Below are 23259 nucleotides of genomic sequence, written 5' to 3'. Positions count from 1 at the left end.
CCTGACCCTAACCCAGACGCTAACCCTAACCCTGATACTAACCCTGACCCTATCCCTAACCCTGACCCTCACCCTGACCCTGACCCTAACCCTAACCCTGACACTAACCCTGAACCTAACACTAACCATAACCCTAACCCAGACACTAACCCTGACCCTAATGCTAAATTTGACCCTGACCCTAACCCTGATCCTAACCCTGATCCTAACCCTCAACCTGAGCCTGATTCTAACCCTAACCCTAAACCTAACCCTAACCTTGACCCTGACCCTAACACCAAACCCTGACACTAACCCCGACCCTGACCCTCACCCTAACCCTCACCTTGAACCTGACCCCAACTCTGACCCGAACCTTAACGTAACACTAATCCTGACCCTGACCCTAACTCTGACTCTAACAACCCTAACCCTAACCCTGACCCTGACCATAGCCCTAAGCCTAACCCTGACCCTGACCCTAACCACCCTAACCCTGACCATAGCCCTAAACCTAACACTAAACCTAACCCTAACCTTGACCCTGACACTAACTCTGACCCTGACCCTAACCCTGAACCTAACCCTGTCCCTGACCCTAACCCTGACCCTAACCCTGACCCTATCCTTGGCCCTGACCCTGACCCTAACCCTGACCCTGACCCTGACCCTAACCCTAACCCTGACCCTCACCCTGACCCTAACCCTGACCCTAGCCCTAAACCTCACCCTAACCTCTAACCTCTAAGCCTAAACCCTAACCCTAACCCTGACCCTAAACCTCACACTAACCTCTAACCCTGACCCAAACCCTATCTCTGATCCTAACCATGACCCTAACGCTGAACCAGAACCTAACCCTAACCATCCTGACCCTAACCCAGACCCTAAACCTGACCCTAAACCTGACCCTAAACCCTAATCCTGACCCAATCCCTGACCCTGACCCTAACCCTGTCCTAACGCTGACCCTATCCTTGGCCCTGACCCTGACCCTAACCCTGACCCTGACCCTGACCCTAACCCTAACCCTGACCCTCACCCTGACCCTAACCCTGACCCCAGCCCTAAACCTCACCCTAACCTCTAACCTCTAAGCCTAAACCCTAACCCTAACCCTGACCCTAAACCTCACACTAACCTCTAACCCTGACCCAAACCCTATCTCTGATCCTAACCATGACCCTAACGCTGAACCAGAACCTAACCCTAACCATCCTGACCCTAACCCTGATCCTTAACCCTGACCCAGACACTGACCATAATCATGACCGTAACCCTGACCCTAAACCTGACCCTGACCCTCACCCTAATCCTCACCTTGAACCTGACCCCAACTCTGACCCTAACCTTAACGTAACCCTAACCCTGACCCTGACCCTAACTCTGACTCTAACAACCCTAACCCTAACCCTGACCATAGCCCTAAGCCGAACCCTGACCCTGACCCTAACCACCCTAACCCTGACCCTGACCATAGCCCTAAACCTAAACCTAACACTAACCTCTAAACCTAACACTAAACCTAACCCTAACCTTGACCCTGACACTAACTCTGACCCTGACCCTAACCCTGACCCTAGCCCTAACCCTGACCCACCCCTGTCCCTAACCCTAACCTAACCCAACCCTCACCCTGACCCTGACCCTGACCCTGACCCTAACCCGGACCCAAACTCTGGCTTTAACCCTAACCCTGACCCTGACCATAGCCCTAAACCTAAACCTAACACTAACCTGACCCTATCCCTGACCCTAACACTGTCCCTGACTCTAACCCTAACCATGACCCTAACTCTAACCCTAACCATGATCCCGACCCTAAACCTGACCCTATCCCTGATCCTAACCCTAAACCTGATCCTAACCCTACCCCTAAACATAACCCCTAACCCCTAACCCTGAACCTAACCCAGACCTTGACCCTAACCCTAACTCTAACCATCACCCTGAACCTGACCCCAAATCTGACCCTAACCCTAACCCTAACCCTAACCCTAACCCTTACATCTAACCCTAACCCTGACCCTGACCCTAACCCTGACCATAGCCCTAAACCTCACCCTAACCTCTAACCTCTAAGCCTAAACCCTAACCCTAACACTAACCCTGACCCTAACCCTGTCCCTGACCCTAACCCTGATCCTTAACCCTGACCCAGACACTGACCATAATCATGACCCTAACCCTGAACCTAAACCTGACACTGACCCTAACCCTAAACCTAACCCTGACCCTCCCCTGTCCCTAACCCTCACCCTGACCCTAACACTAACCCAAACCCTGACCCTGACCCTAACCCTGACCCTATCTCTGATCCTAACCATGACCCTAACGCTGAACCAGAACCTAACCCTAACCATCCTGACCCTAACCCAGACCCTAAACCTGACCCTAAACCTGACCCTAAACCCTAATCCTGACCCAATCCCTGACCCTGACCCTAACCCTAACCCTTACCCTATCCCTGACCCCTATTCCTGACCCTAACCCAGACGCTAACCCTAACCCTGATACTAACCCTGACCCTATCCCTAACCCTGACCCTCACCCTGACCCTGACCCTAACCCTTACCTTTTCCCTGACCCTATCCCTGACCCTAACCCTAACACTGACCCTAACCCTAACCCTGACACTAACCCTGAACCTAACACTAACCATAACCCTAACCCAGACACTAACCCTGACCCTAATGCTAAATTTGACCCTGACCCTAACCCTGATCCTAACCCTGATCCTAACCCTCAACCTGAGCCTGATTCTAACCCTAACCCTAAACTTAACCCTAACCTTGACCCTGACCCTAACACCGAACCCTGACACTAACCCCGACCCTGACCCTCACCCTAACCCTCACCTTGAACCTGACCCCAACTCTGACCCGAACCTTAACGTAACACTAATCCTGACCCTGACCCTAACTCTGACTCTAACAACCCTAACCCTAACCCTGACCCTGACCATAGCCCTAAGCCTAACCCTGACCCTGACCCTAACCACCCTAACCCTGACCATAGCCCTAAACCTAACACTAACCTCTAAACCTAACACTAAACCTAACCCTAACCTTGACCCTGACACTAACTCTGACCCTGACCCTAACCCTGAACCTAACCCTGTCCCTGACCCTAACCCTGACCCTAACCCTGACCCTATCCTTGGCCCTGACCCTGACCCTAACCCTGACCCTGACCCTGACCCTAACCCTAACCCTGACCCTCACCCTGACCCTAACCCTGACCCTAGCCCTAAACCTCACCCTAACCTCTAACCTCTAAGCCTAAACCCTAACCCTAACCCTGACCCTAAACCTCACACTAACCTCTAACCCTGACCCAAACCCTATCTCTGGTCCTAACCATGACCCTAACGCTGAACCAGAACCTAACCCTAACCATCCTGACCCTAACCCAGACCCTAATCCTGACCCAATCCCTGACCCTGACCCTAACCCTGTCCTAACGCTGACCCTATCCTTGGCCCTGACCCTGACCCTAACCCTGACCCTGACCCTGACCCTAACCCTAACCCTGACCCTCACCCTGACCCTAACCCTGACCCTAGCCCTAAACCTCACCCTAACCTCTAACCTCTAAGCCTAAACCCTAACCCTAACCCTGACCCTAAACCTCACACTAACCTCTAACCCTGACCCAAACCCTATCTCTGATCCTAACCATGACCCTAACGCTGAACCAGAACCTAACCCTAACCATCCTGACCCTAACCCTGATCCTTAACCCTGACCCAGACACTGACCATAATCATGACCGTAACCCTGACCCTAAACCTGACCCTGACCCTCACCCTAATCCTCACCTTGAACCTGACCCCAACTCTGACCCTAACCTTAACGTAACCCTAACCCTGACCATGACCCTAACTCTGACTCTAACAACCCTAACCCTAACCCTGACCATAGCCCTAAGCCTAACCCTGACCCTGACCCTAACCACCCTAACCCTGACCCTGACCATAGCCCTAAACCTAAACCTAACACTAACCTCTAAACCTAACACTAAACCTAACCCTAACTCTGACCCTGACCCTAACCCTGAACCTAACCCTGTCCCTGACCCTAACCCTAAATCTAACCCTGACCCACCCCTGTCCCTAACCCTGACCCACCCCTGTCCCTAACCCTAACCTAACCTGACCCTGACCCTGACCCTGACCCGGACCCTAACCCTAACCCTAACCCGGACCCAAACTCTGGCTTTAACCCTAACCCTGACCCTGACCATAGCCCTAAACCTAAACCTAACCCTAACCCTATCCCTGACCCTAACACTGTCCCTTACTCTAACCCTAACCATGACCCTAACTCTAACCCTAACCATGATCCCGACCCTAAACCTGACCCTATCCCTGATCCTAACCCTACCCCTAAACATAACCCCTAACCCCTAACCCTAACCCTGAACCTAACCCAGACCTTGACCCTAACCCTAACCCTAACCATCACCCTGAACCTGACCCCAAATCTGACCCTGACCCTCACCCTCACCCTAACCCTGACCATAGCCCTAAACCTCACCCTAACCTCTAACCTCTAAGCCTAAACCCTAACCCTAACCCTGACCCTAAACCTCACACTAACCTCTAACCCTAACACTAACCCTGACCCTAACCCTGTCCCTGACCCTAACCCTGATCCTTAACCCTGACCCAGACACTGACCATAATCATGACCCTAACCCTGACCCTAAACCTGACCCTGACCCTAACCCTAAACCTAACCCTGACCCTCCCCTGTCCCTAACCCTCACCCTGACCCTAACACTAACCCAAACCCTGACCCTGACCCTATCCCTGACCCCTAACCCTAACCCTGACCCTAACCCTAATCCCAGCCCTAAACCTGACCCTATCTCTGATCCTAACCATGACCGTAACGCTAATCCAGAACCTAACCCTAACCATCCTGACCCTAACCCAGACCCTAAACCTGACCCTAAACCTAACCCTAAACCCTAATCCTGACCCAATCCCTGACCCTGACCCAAACCCTAACCCTTACCCTTACCCTATCCCTGACCCTGACCCCTATTCCTGACCCTAACCCAGACGCTAACCCTAACCCTGATACTGACCCTGACCCTATCCTTGGCCCTGACTCTAACCCTAACCCTGACCCTATCCTTGGCCCTGACCCTAACCCTAACCCTGACCCTATCCTTGGCCCTGACCCTAACCCTAACCCTATCCCTGACCCTAGCCCTGACCCTAACCCTAACCCTATCCCTGACTCTAACCCTAACCCTATCCCTGACCCTAACCGTAACCCTAACCCTATCCCTGACCCTGACCCTAACCCTGACCCTAACCCTAACCCTGACCCTAACCCTATCCCTGACCCTAACCCTATCCCTGACACTCACCCTAACCCTAACCCTGACCCTGACCCTAACCCTTACCTTTTCCCTGACCCTATCCCTGACCCTAATCCTAACACTGACCCTAACCCTGACCCTGACCCTAGCGCTAACCCTAACCCTAACCCTAACCCTGACCCTAGCCCTAAACCTAACCCTAACCCTAACCCTAACCCTGACCCTAGCGCTAACCCTAACCCTAACACTAACCCTAACCCTGAACATAACCCTGACCCTAGCCCTAAACCTAACCCTAACCCTAACCCTAACCCTGACCCTGACCATAAACCTGACCCTAACCCCTAACCCTGACCCTAACCCTTACCCTAACCCTAACCCTAACCCTAACCCTGACCATAACCCTAACCCTGACCCTAACCCTAACCCTCACCCTGACTATAACCCTAACCCTGACCCTAACCTTATCCTTGACACTAACCCTGACCCTAACCCTGGCCCTAACCCTGGCCCTAACACTAAACCTAACCCTAACCCTGACCTTGACCCTAACCCTCACCCAGACCCTAACCCTAACCCTGACCCTAACCCCTAACCCCGATCTTTACCCTAACCCTTACCCTAATCCTGACCCTAACCATAAGCCTGACCCTGACCCTAACCCTCACCTTGACCCTAAACCTAACCCTAACCCTGACCATAAACCTGACCCTAACCCCTAACCCTGACCCTATCCCTGACCCTGACCCTAACCCAGAACCTAACCCTAACCCTCACCCTAACCCTATCCCTGACCCTAGCCCTGACCCTAACCGTAACCCTCAGCATGATGCTGACCCCGATCCTGACCCTGACCCTGACCATAAACCTGACCCTAACCCCTAACCATGACTCTAACCCTGACCTTATCCCTACCCTGAACGTAACCCTGACTCTGACCCTTACCCTTATCCTAACCCTGACCCTAACCCTGTCCCTGTCCCTCACCCTAACCCAAATCCTAACCCTAACCGTAACCGTGACACTATCCCTGACCCTAACCCTAACCCTCCCCAGATCCTAAATCTCACTCTGACCCTAACCACTACCCTGACCCTGACCCTAACCCTGACCCAAGCCCTAACCCTGATCCTGACACTCACCCTGACCCGGACCTTTTCCCTGACCCTGACCCTGACCCTAACCCTGACCCTACCCCTAACCCTAGCCCTAAACCTAACCCTAACCCTGACCATAAACCTGACCCTAACCCCTATCCCTGACCCTAAACCTGACTCTGAACCTGACCATAACCCTAACTCTGACCCTGACCCTAACCCTAACCCTAACCCGGAACCTAACCCTGACACTAACCCAAATCCTCACCCTGACCATAACCCTAACCCTGACCCTGACCCTAACCCTAACCCTAACCCTAACCGTGACCCTGACCCTGACCCTGACCCTGACCCTAATCCTAACCCTAACCGTGACACTACCCCTGACCTTAACTCTAACCCTGACCCTCCCCCCACCCTCACCCTGACCCTAACCCTGACCCCAACTGTGACACTATCCCTGACCCTAACCCTGACCCTGACCCCCCCACCCTCACCCTGACCCTAACCCTGACCCTCCCCAGACCCTAACCCTCACTCTGACCCTAACCCTTACCCTGACAATGACCCTGACCCTAACCCTTACCCTGACAATGACCCTGACCCTAACCCTGACACTCACCTTGACCCTGACCCTGACCCTATCCCTGACCCTGACCCTAACCCAGAACCTAACCCTGACACTAACCCTAACCCTCACCCTGACCATAACCCTAACCCTGACCCTAACCCTGACCCTAACCCTGACCCTAACCCTAACTCTGACCCTATCCCTGAACCTGACCCTATCCGGATCCTAACCCTAACCCTAACCCTGACCCTAACCCTGACCCTCCCCCCACACTAACCCTGACACTCACCCTGTCCCTCCCACTGACCCTCCCCCAGACCATAACCCTTACCCGGTCTCTGACCCTAACCCTATCACTGACCCTAACCCTGACCCTAACCGTAACCCTCACCATGATGCTGACCCCAACCCTGACCATGATCCTGACCCTGACCCTGACCCTATCCCTACCCTGAACGTAACCCTGACCCTACCCTGACGCTAACCCTAAACCTGACCCTAACACTAACCCTGACCCTAGCCCTGACCCTATCCCTGTGACGCTACCCCTGACCCTAACCCTCACCCAAAACCTCACCCTATCCCTGACCTTAACCCTGACTCTAACCCTAATCCTAACCCTAACACTGACCCTAACCCTAACCCTAACCCTCACCCTGACCCTGACTCTAACACTAACCCTAATCCTGACCCTAACACTGATCCTATCCCTGAGCCTGACCCTGACCTTAACCCTGACCCTGACCCTAACCCTATCCCTGACACTGACCCTAATGCTCACCCTGACCCTAACCCTAATCATAACCTTGACCCTAACCGTAACCCTGACCGCGACCCTAACCCTAACCCGGTCCCTCACCCTAACCCTAACCGTGACCCTAACCCTGACCGTCACCCTCACCCTGACCCTGACCCTGACCCTAACTCTCACCCTTACCCTAAACCTGACCCTAATCCTAAACCTAACCCTGATCCTGACCCTGACCCTGACCCTAACCCTAAACCTAACCCGGACCCTAATCCTGATCCTGACCCTGACCCTAACCCTAACCCTGACCCTCCCACTGACCCTCCCCCAGACCCTAACCCTCACCCTGACTCTAACCCTTACCTTGACCCTGACTATAACCCTATCCCTGACCCTAACCCTGACCCTGACACTCACCCTGACCCTGACCCTGACACTCACCCTGACCCTGACCCTAACCCTGACCCTGATCCTAACCCTGATTCTAACCCTGACCCTAATGCTAACCCTAATCCTGACCCTAACACTGACCCTAACCCTGACCCTGACCCTGACCCTAATCCTCACCCTGACCCTGACCCTAAACCTGACCCTGAACCTTGCCCCTGACCCTTAACCTGACCTTTACCCTAACCTGACCCTTACCCTAACCCTGACACTGACCCTAACACTAATTCTAACCTTAACCCTCACCATTGCCCTCATCCTGAAGCAGGGAACAGGGGATAACTCAGGAAGTTACAGGCCGGTCAGTCTACCCTGAGGGTGGGGTAAAGTTGTTATGAGGGAGTGAACTAACCTGCATTTGAAGAGACAGGGACTCATGGGGAACACTCTGTGTGGTTTTATTACGGGGAACTGGAGTCTGACCAATCCCATTACAGGGAACTGGAGTCTGACCAATCCCATTAAAGGGAACTGGTGTCGGACCAATCCCGTGAAGGAGAGCTGGAGTCTGACCAATCCCATTAAAGGGAGCTGGTGTTGGACCAATCCTGTTAAGGCGAGCGAGCTGGTGTCTAACCAATCCCGTTAGGGGGAGCTGGTGTCTGACCAATCCCGTTAAGGAGAGCTGGCATTTGACCGATCCCATTGAGGGTAACTGGTGTCTGACCAATCCCGTTAAGGGGAGCTGGTGACTGACCAATCCCATGAAGGAGAGCCGGTGACTGACGAATCCCGTTAAGGGGAGCCAGTGTCTGACCAATCCCGTTAAGGGGAGCTTGTGACTGACCAATCCCATTAAGGGGAGCTGGCATCTGACCAATCCCATGAAGGGGAACTGGTGCCTGACCAATCCCGTTAAGGAGAGCTGGAGTCTGTCCAATCCTGTTAAGGGGATCTGGCATCTGACCAATCCCATGTAGGGGAGCTGCTGTCTGACCAATCCTGTTAGGGGAAACTGGTGTCTGACCAATCCCGTGAAGGGGAGCTGGTGTCTGACCAATCCCGTGAAGGGGAACTGATGTCAAACCAATCCCGTTAAGGACAGCTCGGGTATAACCAATCCCGTGAAGGGGAATTGGTGTCTGACCAAACCCGTGAAGGGCAGCTGGAGTCTGACCAATCCCATTTGAGGGAGCTGATGTCTGACCAATTCCATTAGGGGAAACTGGTGTCTGACCAATCCCGTTACGGGGGGGGCTGGTGTCTGACCAATCCCGTTAGGGGGGGGGCTGGTGTCTGACCAATCCCGTTAGGGGGGGGGCTGGTGTCTGACCAATCCCGTTAGGGGGAGCAGGTGTCTGACCAATCCCGTTAGGGGGAGCAGGTGTCTGACCAATCCCGTTAGGGGGAGCTGGAGTCTGACCAATCCCGTTAGGGGGAGCTGGAGTCTGACCAATCCCGTTAGGGGGAGCTGGTGTCTGACCAATCCCATTAGGAGGAGCTGGTGTCTGACCAATCCCGTTAGGGGGGGGCTGGTGTCTGACCAATCCCGTTAGGGGGGGGCTGGTGTCTGACCAATCCCGTTAGGGGGAGCTGGTGTCTGACCAATCCCGTTGCGTTTTGGAAAGCAGTGTGTAGATGAGGGCACTACTTCTGGTGTGGTCAGACTGGACGTTAGTGAGGGGATGTCCCACAGAGGGGGGGGAGACTGAGTGGACGTTAGTGAGGGGATGTCCCACAGGGGGGGAGACTGAGTGGACGTTAGTGAGGGGATGTCCCACAGAGGGGGGGGAGACTGAGTGGACGTTAGTGAGGGGATGTCCCACAGAGGGGGGAGACTGAGTGGACGTTAGTGAGGGGATGTCCCACAGAGGGGGGGGAGACTGAGTGGACGTTAGTGAGGGGATGTCCCACAGGGGGGGAGACTGAGTGGACGTTAGTGAGGGGATGTCCCATCGGGGGGAGACTGAGTGGACGTTAGTGAGGGGATGTCCCACAGGGGGGGGGAGACTGAGTGGACGTTAGTGAGGGGATGTCCCACAGGGGGGGAGACTGAGTGGACGTTAGTGAGGGGATGTCCCACACGTGGGGGGGAGACTGAGTGGACGTTAGTGAGGGGATGTCCCATAGGGGGGAGACTGAGTGGACGTTAGTGAGGGGATGTCCCACAGGGGGGGAGACTGAGTGGACGTTAGTGAGGGGATGTCCCACGGGGGGGGGGGGGAGACTGAGTGGACGTTAGTGAGGGGATGTCCCACAGGGGGGGGGAGACTGAGTGGACGTTAGTGAGGGGATGTCCCATCGGGGGGGGAGACTGAGTGGACGTTAGTGAGGGGATGTCCCATCGGGGGGGGAGACTGAGTGGACGTTAGTGAGGGGATGTCCCATCGGGGGGGAGACTGAGTGGACGTTAGTGAGGGGATGTCCCATAGGGGGGAGACTGAGTGGACGTTAGTGAGGGGATGTCCCACAGGGGGGAGACTGAGTGGACGTTAGTGAGGGGATGTCCCACAGGGGGGGAGACTGAGTGGACGTTAGTGAGGGGATGTCCCATCGGGGGGGAGACTGAGTGGACGTTAGTGAGGGGATGTCCCATCGGGGGGGAGACTGAGTGGACGTTAGTGAGGGGATGTCCCACGGGGGGGGAGACTGAGTGGACGTTAGTGAGGGGATGTCCCATAGGGGGGGGAGACTGAGTGGACGTTAGTGAGGGGATGTCCCACAGGGGGGGGAGACTGAGTGGACGTTAGTGAGGGGATGTCCCACACGTGGGGGGGAGACTGAGTGGACGTTAGTGAGGGGATGTCCCACAGGGGGGGAGACTGAGTGGACGTTAGTGAGGGGATGTCCCACAGGGGGGGAGACTGAGTGGACGTTAGTGAGGGGATGTCCCACAGAGGGGGGAGACTGAGTGGACGTTAGTGAGGGGATGTCCCACAGGGGGGGAGACTGAGTGGACGTTAGTGAGGGGATGTCCCACAGGGGGGGAGACTGAGTGGACGTTAGTGAGGGGATGTCCCACAGGGGGGAGACTGAGTGGACGTTAGTGAGGGGATGTCCCACACGTGGGGGGGAGACTGAGTGGACGTTAGTGAGGGGATGTCCCACAGGGGGGGAGACTGAGTGGACGTTAGTGAGGGGATGTCCCACAGGGGGGAGACTGAGTGGACGTTAGTGAGGGGACGTCCCACAGGGGGGAGACTGAGTGGACGTTAGTGAGGGGATGTCCCACAGGGGGGGAGACTGAGTGGACGTTAGTGAGGGGATGTCCCACAGGGGGGAGACTGAGTGGACGTTAGTGAGGGGATGTCCCACAGGGGGGAGACTGAGTGGACGTTAGTGAGGGGACGTCCACAGGGGGGGAGACTGAGTGGACCCAAACTCACAGCCCCATTGGGTGACCCTGGGGGGATTCTCGCTGCCCGTGCACGGGCACGGCCCCCATACTCACTGTGCGCAGGTAGTTCATCAGGCTGGTGCCATGCTGCCAAATCTGGGAGGTGGTACAGGCCAGGGGCCGCAAACCGATCTCCTGGCTCCGGTTCAGTTCACGTACAGCATTCACTACAACGTGGACAGCATCGAACATCAGGGCAGAGGGGAGCTGTAACACAGAGAGAGAGAGAGAGAGAGAGACAGTCAGAGAGAGAGGGGAGCTGTAACACAGAGAGAGAGAGAGAGAGAGAGACAGTCAGAGAGAGAGGGGAGCTGTAACACATAGAGAGAGAGAGAGAGAGAGACTGTCAGAGAGAGAGGGGAGCTGTAACACAGAGAGAGAGAGAGACTGTCAGAGAGAGAGGGGAGCTGTAACACAGAGAGAGAGAGAGACTGTCAGAGAGAGAGGGGAGCTGTAACACATAGAGAGAGAGAGAGAGAGACTGTCAGAGTGAGAGGGGAGCTGTAACACAAAGAGAGAGAGAGAGACTGTCAGAGAGAGAGGGGAGCTGTAACACAAAGAGAGAGAGAGAGACTGTCAGAGAGAGAGGCGAGCTGTAACACAGAGAGAGAGAGAGAGAGACAGTCAGAGAGAGAGGGGAGCTGTAACACATAGAGAGAGAGAGACTGTCAGAGTGAGAGGGGAGCTGTAACACAGAGAGAGAGAGAGAGAGACAGTCAGAGAGAGAGAGGGGAACTGTAACACAGAGAGATAGAGAGAGAGAGAGAGACTGTCAGAGAGAGAGGGAAGCTGTAACACAGAGAGAGAGAGAGAGACTGTCAGAGAGAGAGCGGAGCTGTAACACAGAGAGAGAGAGAGAGAGACAGTCAGAGAGAGAGAGGGGAGCTGTAACACAGAGAGATAGAGAGAGAGAGAGAGACTGTCAGAGAGAGAGGGAAGCTGTAACACAGAGAGAGAGAGAGAGACACTGTCAGAGAGAGAGGGGAGCTGTAACACATAGAGAGAGAGAGAGAGAGAGAGACTGTCAGAGAGAGAGGGGGAGCTGTAACACAGAGAGAGAGAGAGAGACTGTCAGAGAGAGAGGGGAGCTGTAACACAGAGAGAGAGAGAGACTGAGACTGTCAGAGAGAGAGGGGAGCTGTAACACAGAGAGAGAGAGAGAGAGAGACTGAGACTGTCAGAGAGAGAGGGAGCTGTAACATGGAGAGAGAGAGAGACTTTTGGAGGGAGTGGGACAGATACAGTGGGAGTGGGGACAGTTACGGGGGGGAGTGGGGACAGATACGGGGGGGAGTGGGGACAGATACGGGGGGGAGTGGGGACAGATACGGGGGGGAGTGGGGACAGATACAGGGGGAAGTGGGGACAGATACAGGGGGAAGTGGGGACAGATACGGGGGGAAGTGGGGACAGATACAGGGGGGAGTGGGGACAGATACGGGGGGAAGTGGGGACAGATACGGGGGGGGAGTGGGGACAGATACAGGGGCAGTGGGAACAGATACAGGGGGAAGTGAGGACAGATACGGGGGGAAGTGGGGACAGATACAGGGGGAAGTGGGGACAGATACAGGGGGGAGTGGGAACAGATATGGGGGGGGAGTGGGGACAGATACAGGGGGAGAGTGGGGACAGATACAGGGGGGAGTGAGGACAGATACAGGAGGGGAGTGGGGACAGATACGGGGGGAGTGAGGACAGATATGGGGGGGAGTCAGGACAGATACAGGGGGGATTGAGGACAGACACAGGGGGGAGTGAGGACAGATACAGGGGGGGAGTGGGGACTGATTCGGGGGTGAATGGACACTCATACAGGGGTGTGTGGGGACACATAGAAGGGGGGAGTGGGGACTGATATGTGGGGGAGTGAGGACAGCTACGGGGTGGGGGAGTGGGGCCAGATACAGGGGAGGAGTGAGAACAGATACAGGGAAAGGGGGGACAGATACGGGATAGTGGGGACGGAAACAGGGTGAGTGGGGACAGATATGGGGGGGTGAGGGGTCAGAGAGAAGGGGAAAGTGGGGACAGATACGGGGGGTGAGGGGTCAGATAGAAGGGGAAAGTGGGGACAGATACGGGGGGTGTGGGGACAGATACAGGGGGGAGTGGGAACAGATACAGGGGGGAGTGGGAACAGATACAGGGGGGAGTGGGGACAGATACGGGGGGGAGTGGGAACAGATACAGGGGGGAGTGGGGACAGATACAGGGGGGAGTGGGGACAGATACAGGGGGGAGTGGGGACAGATACAGGAGGGGAGTGGGGACAGATACAGGAGGGGAGTGGGGTCAGATACAGGAGGGGAGTGGGGACAGATACTGGGGGGAGTGGGGACAGATACGGGGGGAGTGGGGACAGATACGGGGGGAGTGGGGACAGATACGGGGGGGAGTGGGGACAGATACAGGGGGGAGTGGGGACAGATACAGGGGGAGTGGGGACAGGTACGGGGGGGGAGTGGGGACAGATACAGGGGGGAGTGGGGACAGATACAGGGGGGAGTGGGGACAGATACAGGGGGGAGTGGGGACAGATGGGGGGGAGTGGGGACAGATACAGGGGGGAGTGGGGACAGATACAGGGGGGAGTGGGGACAGATACAGGGGGGGAGTGGGGTCAGATACAGGGGGGAGTGGGGACGGATACAGGGGGGAGTGGGGTCAGATACAGGGGGGAGTGGGGACAGGTACAGGGGGGAGTGGGGTCAGATACAGGGGGGAGTGGGGTCAGATACAGGGGGGAGTGGGGACAGATACAGGGGGGAGTGGGGACAGATACAGGGGGGAGTGGGGACAGATACAGGGGGGGAGTGGGGTCAGATACAGGGGGGAGTGGGGTCAGATACAGGGGGGAGTGGGGACAGGTACGGGGGGGGAGTGGGGACAGATACAGGGGGGAGTGGGGAAAGATACAGGGGGGAGTGGGGACAGGTACGGGGGGGGAGTGGGGACAGATACAGGGGGAGTGGGGAGAGATAAAGGGGGGAGTGGGGAGAGATACAGGGGGGAGTGGGGACAGATGGGGGGGAGTGGGGACAGATGGGGGGGAGTGGGGACAGATACAGGGGGGAGTGGGGACAGATACAGGGGGGAGTGGGGACAGATGGGGGGGAGTGGGGACAGATACAGGGGGGAGTGGGGACAGATACAGGGGGGAGTGGGGACAGATACAGGAGGGGAGGGGGGTCAGATAGAAAGGAGGAGTGGGGACAGATACGGGGGGGAGTGGGGACAGATACGGGGGGGAGTGGGGACAGATACAGGGGGGAGTGGGGACAGATACGGGGGGGAGTGGGGACAGATACAGGGGGGAGTGGGGACTGATACAGGGGGGGAGGGGGGACAGATACATGAGCGAGTGTGGACTGATACAGGAGGGAGTGAGGACAGATGCGGGGGGGGAGTGGGGACAGATATAGGGGGGGAGTGGGGACAGATACAGGGGGGAGTGGGGACAGATACGGGGGGAGTGGGGACAGATACGGGGGGGAGTGGGGGACAGAGACAGGAGGGGAGTGGGGTCAGATAGAAGCGGGGAGTGGGGATAGATACGTGGGGAGTGGGAACAGATATGGGGGGGGAGTGGGGACAGATACGGGGGCGAGTGGGGACAGATACGGGGGGGAGTGGGGACAGATACGGTGGAAGAGTGTGGACAGATATGGGGGGAGTGGCGACAGATATGAGGGGCGTGGCGACAGATATGGGGGGGAGTGGGGCAGATATGGAGGGGGAGTGGGGACAGATACGGGGGGGAGTGGGGACATACAGGGGGGAGTGGGGACAGATATGGAGGGGAGTGGGGACAGATACGGGGGGGAGTGGGGACAGATACGGGGGGGAGTGGGGACAGATACGGGGGGGAGTGGGGACAGATACGGGGGGGAGTGGGGACAGATACGGGGGGGAGTGGGGACAGATACGGGGGGGAGTGGGGACAGATACGGAGGGAGTGGGAAGAGATATGGGGGGGAGTAGGGACAGATACGGGGGGAGTGTGGATAGATATGGGGGGGAGTGGGGCAAATATGGAGGGGGAGTGGGGACAGATACAGGGGGGAGTGGGGACAGATACAGGGGGGATTGGGGACAGATTACACGAAGAGTGTGAAGGGGGAGACAGAGAGAGAGAGAGAGAGAGAGAGAGAGAGAGGGAGATCTGGGAGTGATCATAGCCCTGTCTGAGACACACCCTCTGCCATGGGGAGAGGTTTGAAGAGAGGTTCGGAGGCACAGGGATTAATACTGTGTGTGGGATGCACAGAGAGGTAAACGCAGTGAATGACGGAGATGGAAACCACAGAACAAAGAGACATGGAGGGAGAGAGAGAAAAAGAGAGACATAAAAGCACAAAGCCAGGCGAAAACAGAGAGAGTGAGACAGACAATGAGAATGAGTTTGGCAAAGAGAGATAGAGAGGGAGTGACAGGGTAGTCAGTGAGGGAAGGAGTTGATTTCTGATTTAGAGAGAGAGAGAGAGACAGAGAGAGAGACAGAGAGGAAACCCCAAAACAGTATCACTGGACAGCACCACTGCAGGCCACTCAGTGCACTGGGTCAATACTAGCTCTCTGAAAGTCAGATTCAGTGAGATTCTTTGGCCACATCCTCCTCCCTCCCTCCCTCCCTCCCTCCCTCACTCCCGGACCATGAATCACTTTCCACCTCACATCCACACACTCTAGCAATCCCCAAACTCACCGCTGCTCCAGGGAAATGAGCCATGTCACAATTTTCCTTCCAGGACATATTAAGGCTCCGGATAAAATCCAGAAAAAACGGATGTCTGGGATTCAACATGGAGAAGCCAATAATATTCGCCTGGTCATTGACAATTTCACTCAGCTGTAAGACAGGGAAATCCTGTGGACAGAGAGAGAGAGAGAGAGGGAGGGAGAAATCTCTGAAAATACACAGTACAGTGTTCCTCACCCTGAATACACAGAAACACTTTACAGTGATCCTCACCCTGAATACACAGAGACTCTGTACAGTGATCCTCAACCTGAATACACAGAGACACAGTACAGTGATCCTCACCCTGAATACACAGAGACTCTGTACAGTGAATCTCACCCTGAATACACAGAGACTCTGTACAGTAATCCTCACCCTGAATACACAGAGACTCTGTACAGTGATCCTCACCCTGAATACACAGAGACTCTGTACAGTAATCCTCACCCTGAATACACAGAGACACTGTACAGTGATCCTCACCCTGAATACACAGAGACTCTGTACAGTAATCCTCACCCTGAATACACAGAGACTCTGTACAGTAATCCTCACCCTGAATACACAGAGACTCTGTACAGTAACCCTCACCCTGAATACACAGAGACACTGTACACTAATCCTCACCCTAAATACACAGAGACACTGTACATTAATCCTCACCCTAAATACACAGAGACACTGTACACTAATCCTCACCCTGAATACACAGAGACATTGTACTGTGATCCTCACACTGAATACACACAGACTCTGTACAGTGATCCTCACCCTGAATACACACAGACTCTGTACAGTAATCCTCACCCTGAATACACAGACACTGTACAGTGATCCTCACCCTGAATACACAGAGACTCTGTACAGTGATCCTCACCCTGAATACACAGAGACTCTGTACAGTAATCCTCACCCTGAATACACAGAGACTCTGTACAGTAATCCTCACCCTGAATACACAGAGACTCTGTACAGTAATCCTCATCCTGAATACACAGACACTGTACAGTGATCCTCACCCTGAATACACAGAGACTCTGTACAGTGATCCTCACCCTGAATACACAGAGACTCTGTACAGTAACCCTCACCCTGAATACACAGACACTCTGTACAGTGATCCTCACACTGAATACAGAGACTCTGTACAGTAATCCTCACCCTGAATACACACAGACTCTGTACAGTGATCCTCACCCTGAATACACAGAGACTCTGTACAGTGATCCTCACCCTGAATACACCGAGACTCTGTACAGTGATCCTCACCCTGAATACACAGAGACAATTTACAGTAATCCTCACCCTAAATACACAGAGACACTGTACAGTAACCCTCACCCTGAATACACAGAGACACTGTACAGTGATCATCATCCTGAATACACATTGACTCAGTACAGTAATCCTCACCCTGAATACACAGAGACTCTGTACAGTAACCCTCACCCTGAATACACAGAGACTCTGTACAGTAATCCTCACCCTGAATACACAGAGACTCTGTACAGTAATCCTCACCCTGAATACACAGAGACTGTGTACACCAATCCTCACCCTGAATACACAGAGACTCTGTACAGTAATCCTCACCTTGAATACACAGAGACTCTGTACAGTAATCCTCACTCTGATTACACAGTTACTCTGTACAGTAATCCTCACCCTGAATACACAGAGACACTGTACTGTGATCCTCACCCTGAATACACAGAGACTCTGCACAGTGACACTCACCCTGAATACACACAGACTCTGTACAGTGATCCTCACCCTGAATACACAGAGACTCTGTACAGTAATCCTCACTCTGATTACACAGTTACACTGTACAGTAATCCTCACACTGAATACACACAGAATCTGTACAGTAACCCTCACCCTGAACACACAGAGACTCTGTACAGTAATCCTCACTCTGATTACACAGTTACTCTGTACAGTAATCCTCACACTGAATACACACAGAATCTGTACAGTAATCCTCACCCTGAATACACACAGACTCTGTACAGTGATCCTCACCCTGAATACCCAGAGACTCTGCACAGTGACACTCACCCTGAATACACAGAGACTCTGTACAGTAACCCTCACCCTGAACATACTGACACTCTGTATAGTAACCCACACCATGAATACACACAGACTATGTACAGTGATCCTCACCCTGAATACACAGATACACTGTACAGTAATCCTCACCCTGAATACACAGAGACTCTGTACAGTGATCCTCACCCTGAATACACAGATACACTGTACAGTAATCCTCACCCTGAATACACACAGACTCTGTACAGTAACCCTCACCCTGAATACACAGAGACTCTGTACAGTAATCCTCACTCTGATTACACAGTTACACTGTACAGTAATCCTCACACTGAATACACACAGAATCTGTACAGTAACCCTCACCCTGAACACACAGAGACTCTGTACAGTAATCCTCACTCTGATTACACAGTTACTCTGTACAGTAATCCTCACACTGAATACACACAGAATCTGTACAGTAATCCTCACCCTGAATACACACAGACTCTGTACAGTGATCCTCACCCTGAATACCCAGAGACTCTGCACAGTGACACTCACCCTGAATACACAGAGACTCTGTACAGTAACCCTCACCCTGAACATACTGACACTCTGTATAGTAACCCACACCATGAATACACACAGACTATGTACAGTGATCCTCACCCTGAATACACAGATACACTGTACAGTAATCCTCACCCTGAATACACAGAGACTCTGTACAGTGATCCTCACCCTGAATACACAGATACACTGTACAGTAATCCTCACCCTGAATACACACAGACTCTGTACAGTAACCCTCACCCTGAATACACACAGACTCTGTACAGTAACCCTCACCCTGAATACACACAGACTCTGTACAGTGATCCTCACCCTGAATACCCAGAGACTTTGCACAGTAATCCTCACCCTGAATACACAGAGACTGTGTACACCAATCCTCACCCTGAATACACAGAGACTCTGTACAGTAATCCTCACCTTGAATACACAGAGACTCTGTACAGTAATCCTCACTCTGATTACACAGTTACTCTGTACAGTAATCCTCACACTGAATACACACAGAATCTGTACAGTAATCCTCACCCTGAATACACAGAGACTCTGTACAGTAATCCTCATCCTGAATACACAGAGACACAGTACAGTAATCCTCACCCTGAATACACACAGACTCTGTACAGTGATCCTCACCCTGAATACACACAGACTCTGTACAGTAATCCTCACCCTGAATACACAGAGACACTGTACAGTGATCCTCACCCGGAATACACAGAGACTCTGTACAGTGATCCTCACCCTGAATACACACAGACTCTGTACAGTAATCCTCACCCTGAATACACAGAGACTCTGTACAGTAATCCTCACCCTGAATACACAGAGACTCTGTACAGTGATCCTCACCCTGAATACACAGAGACGCAGTACAGTAACCCTCACCCTGAATACACACAGACTCTGTACAGTAATCCTCACCCTGAATACACAGAGACTCTGTACAGTAATCCTCATCCTGAATACACAGAGACACAGTACAGTAATCCTCACCCTGAATACACACAGACTCCGTACAGTAATCCTCACCCTGAATATACAGAGATTCTGTACAGTGATCCTCACCCTGAATACACACAGACTCTATACAGTGATTCTCACCCTGAATACACAGAGACTCTGTACAGTGATCCTCACCCTGAATACACAGAGACTCTGTCCAGTAATCCTCACCCTGAATACACAGAGACTCCGTACAGTGATCCTCACCCTGAATACACAGACTCTGTACAGTAAACCTCACCCTGAATACACAGAGACTCTGTACAGTAACCCACACTGTGAATACACACAGATTATGTACAGTAATCCTGACCCTGAATACACCCAGACTCTGGGCATGGAATTCTCACCCTGAATACACAGAGACTATGTACAGTAATCTTCACTATGATTACAGAGTTACTCTGTACAGTAATCCTCACACTGAATACACACAGAAGCTGTACAGTGCTCCTCACCCTGAATACAAAGAGACTCTATACAGTAATCCTCACACTGAATACACACAGAATGTGTACAGTGATCCTCACCCTGAATACACAGAGACTCTGTACAGTGATCCTCACACTGAATACACAGACAATCTGTACAGTAATCCTCAATCTGAATACACACAGAATCTGTCCAGTGATCCTCAACCTGAATACCCAGAGACTCTGCACAGTAACCCTCACCCTGAATACACAGACACTCTGTATAGTAACCCTCACCCTGAATACAGAGAGACTCTGTACAGTGAATCTCACCCTGAATACACAGAGACTCTGTACAGTAATCCTCACCCTGAATACACAGAGACTCTGTACAGTAATCCTCAACCTGAACACACAGAGAATCTGTACACTAACCCTCCGACTGAATAGTCAGAGACACTGTACAGTGATCCTCACACTGAATACACAGACACTCTGTATAGTAACCCTCACCCTGAATACACAGAGACTCTGTACAGTGAATCTCACCCTGAATACACAGAGACTCTGTACAGTGAATCTCACCCTGAATACACAGAGACTCTGTACAGTAACCCTCACCCTGAATACACAGAGACTCTGTACAGTGAATCTCACACTGAATACACAGACACTCTGTATAGTAACCCTCACCCTGAATACACAGACACTCTGTATAGTAACCCTCACCCTGAATACAGAGAGACTCTGTACAGTGAATCTCACCCTGAATACACAGAGACTCTGTACAGTGAATCTCACCCTGAATACACAGAGACTCTGTACAGTAATCCTCACCCTGAATACACAGAGACTCTGTACAGTAATCCTCAACCTGAACACACAGAGAATCTGTACACTAACCCTCCGAATGAATAGTCAGAGACACTGTACAGTGATCCTCACACTGAATACACAGACACTCTGTACAGTAATCCTCAAACTGAATACACACAGAATCTGTCCAGTGATCCTCAACCTGAATACCCAGAGACTCTGCACAGTAACCCTCACCCTGAATACACAGACACTCTGTACAGTAATCCTCAAACTGAATACACACAGAATCTGTCCAGTAACCCTCACCCTGAATACCCAGAGACTCTGCACAGTAACCCTCACCCTGAATACACAGACACTCTGTATAGTAACCCACACCGTGAATACACACAGACTATATACAGTGATCCTCACCCTGAATACACAGAGACTCTGTACAGTAATCCTCAACCTGAACACACAGAGAATCTGTACACTAACCCTCCGACTGAATAGTCAGAGACACTGTACAGTGATCCGCAACCTGAATATACAGAGAATCTGTACAGTTACCCTCACCCTGAATACACAGAGACTCTGTACAGTGTTCCTCATCCTGAATACACAGAGATTCTGTACAGTGATCCTCACCCTGAATACACAGAGACTCAGTACAGTAATCCTCACCCTGAATACACAGAGACTCTGTACAGTAATCCTCAACCTGAACACACACAGAATCTGTACACTAACCCTCCGACTGAATAGTCAGAGACACTGTACAGTGATCCGCAACCTGAATATACAGAGAATCTGTACAGTAACCCTCACCCTGAATACACAGAGACTCTGTACAGTAATCCTCACCCTGAATACACAGAGACTCTGCACAGTAACCCTCACCCTGAACACACAGAAACACTATATAGTGTCCCACACCGTGAATACACACAGATTATGTACAGTGATCCTCACCCTGAATACACACAGACTCTGTACAGTAACCCTCACCCTGAATACACAGAGACTCTGTACAGTAACCCTCACCCTGAATACACAGAGACTCTGTACAGTGATCCTCACCCTGAATACACAGAGACTCTGTACAGTAATCCTCAACCTGAATACACAGAGAATCTGTACAGTAACCCTCACCCTGAATACACAGCGACTCTGTACAGTGATCCTCACCCTGAATACACACAGACTCTGCACAGTAATCCTCTCCCTGTATACACAGAGACTGTAGATCCTCACCCTGAATACACAGAGACTCTGTACAGTGAATCTCACCCTGAATACACAGAGACTCTGTACAGTAATCCTCAACCTGAACACACAGAGAATCTGTACACTAACCCTCCGACTGAATAGTCAGAGACACTGTACAGTGATCCTCACACTGAATACACAGACACTCTGTATAGTAACCCTCACCCTGAATACACAGAGACTCTGTACAGTGAATCTCACCCTGAATACACAGAGACTCTGTACAGTGAATCTCACCCTGAATACACAGAGACTCTGTACAGTAACCCTCACCCTGAATACACAGAGACTCTGTACAGTGAATCTCACACTGAATACACAGACACTCTGTATAGTAACCCTCACCCTGAATACACAGACACTCTGTATAGTAACCCTCACCCTGAATACAGAGAGACTCTGTACAGTGAATCTCACCCTGAATACACAGAGACTCTGTACAGTGAATCTCACCCTGAATACACAGAGACTCTGTACAGTAATCCTCAACCTGAACACACAGAGAATCTGTACACTAACCCTCCGAATGAATAGTCAGAGACACTGTACAGTGATCCTCACACTGAATACACAGACACTCTGTACAGTAATCCTCAAACTGAATACACACAGAATCTGTCCAGTGATCCTCAACCTGAATACCCAGAGACTCTGCACAGTAACCCTCACCCTGAATACACAGACACTCTGTACAGTAATCCTCAAACTGAATACACACAGAATCTGTCCAGTAACCCTCACCCTGAATACCCAGAGACTCTGCACAGTAACCCTCACCCTGAATACACAGACACTCTGTATAGTAACCCACACCGTGAATACACACAGACTATATACAGTGATCCTCACCCTGAATACACAGAGACTCTGTACAGTAATCCTCAACCTGAACACACAGAGA

At 52.7% G+C, this 23259-nt stretch overlaps 1 protein-coding gene across 1 annotated transcript in view; it reads right to left on the bottom strand.

Annotated features, from left to right (window-relative positions):
- The window catches only part of LOC140458725 (glutamate receptor ionotropic, kainate 5-like), a 250325-nt gene that overhangs the window by 152915 nt on the left and 74151 nt on the right, over window positions 1-23259 (bottom strand). The window contains exons 7-8 of the mRNA XM_072553387.1: window positions 16222-16383; window positions 11568-11720 (exon numbers count right to left, since the gene is read on the bottom strand). Of these exons, the coding sequence (XP_072409488.1) occupies window positions 11568-11720; window positions 16222-16383 (315 nt within the window). The remainder of the gene's footprint in view (window positions 1-11567; window positions 11721-16221; window positions 16384-23259) is intronic.

The sequence above is a fragment of the Chiloscyllium punctatum genome, chromosome 34 (assembly GCF_047496795.1).
Source record: "Chiloscyllium punctatum isolate Juve2018m chromosome 34, sChiPun1.3, whole genome shotgun sequence".
NCBI classification, from domain to species: domain Eukaryota; kingdom Metazoa; phylum Chordata; class Chondrichthyes; order Orectolobiformes; family Hemiscylliidae; genus Chiloscyllium; species Chiloscyllium punctatum.
The sequence above is the reverse complement of the archived record's forward strand: the minus strand, read 5'-3'. Positions and strand labels throughout refer to the sequence as shown.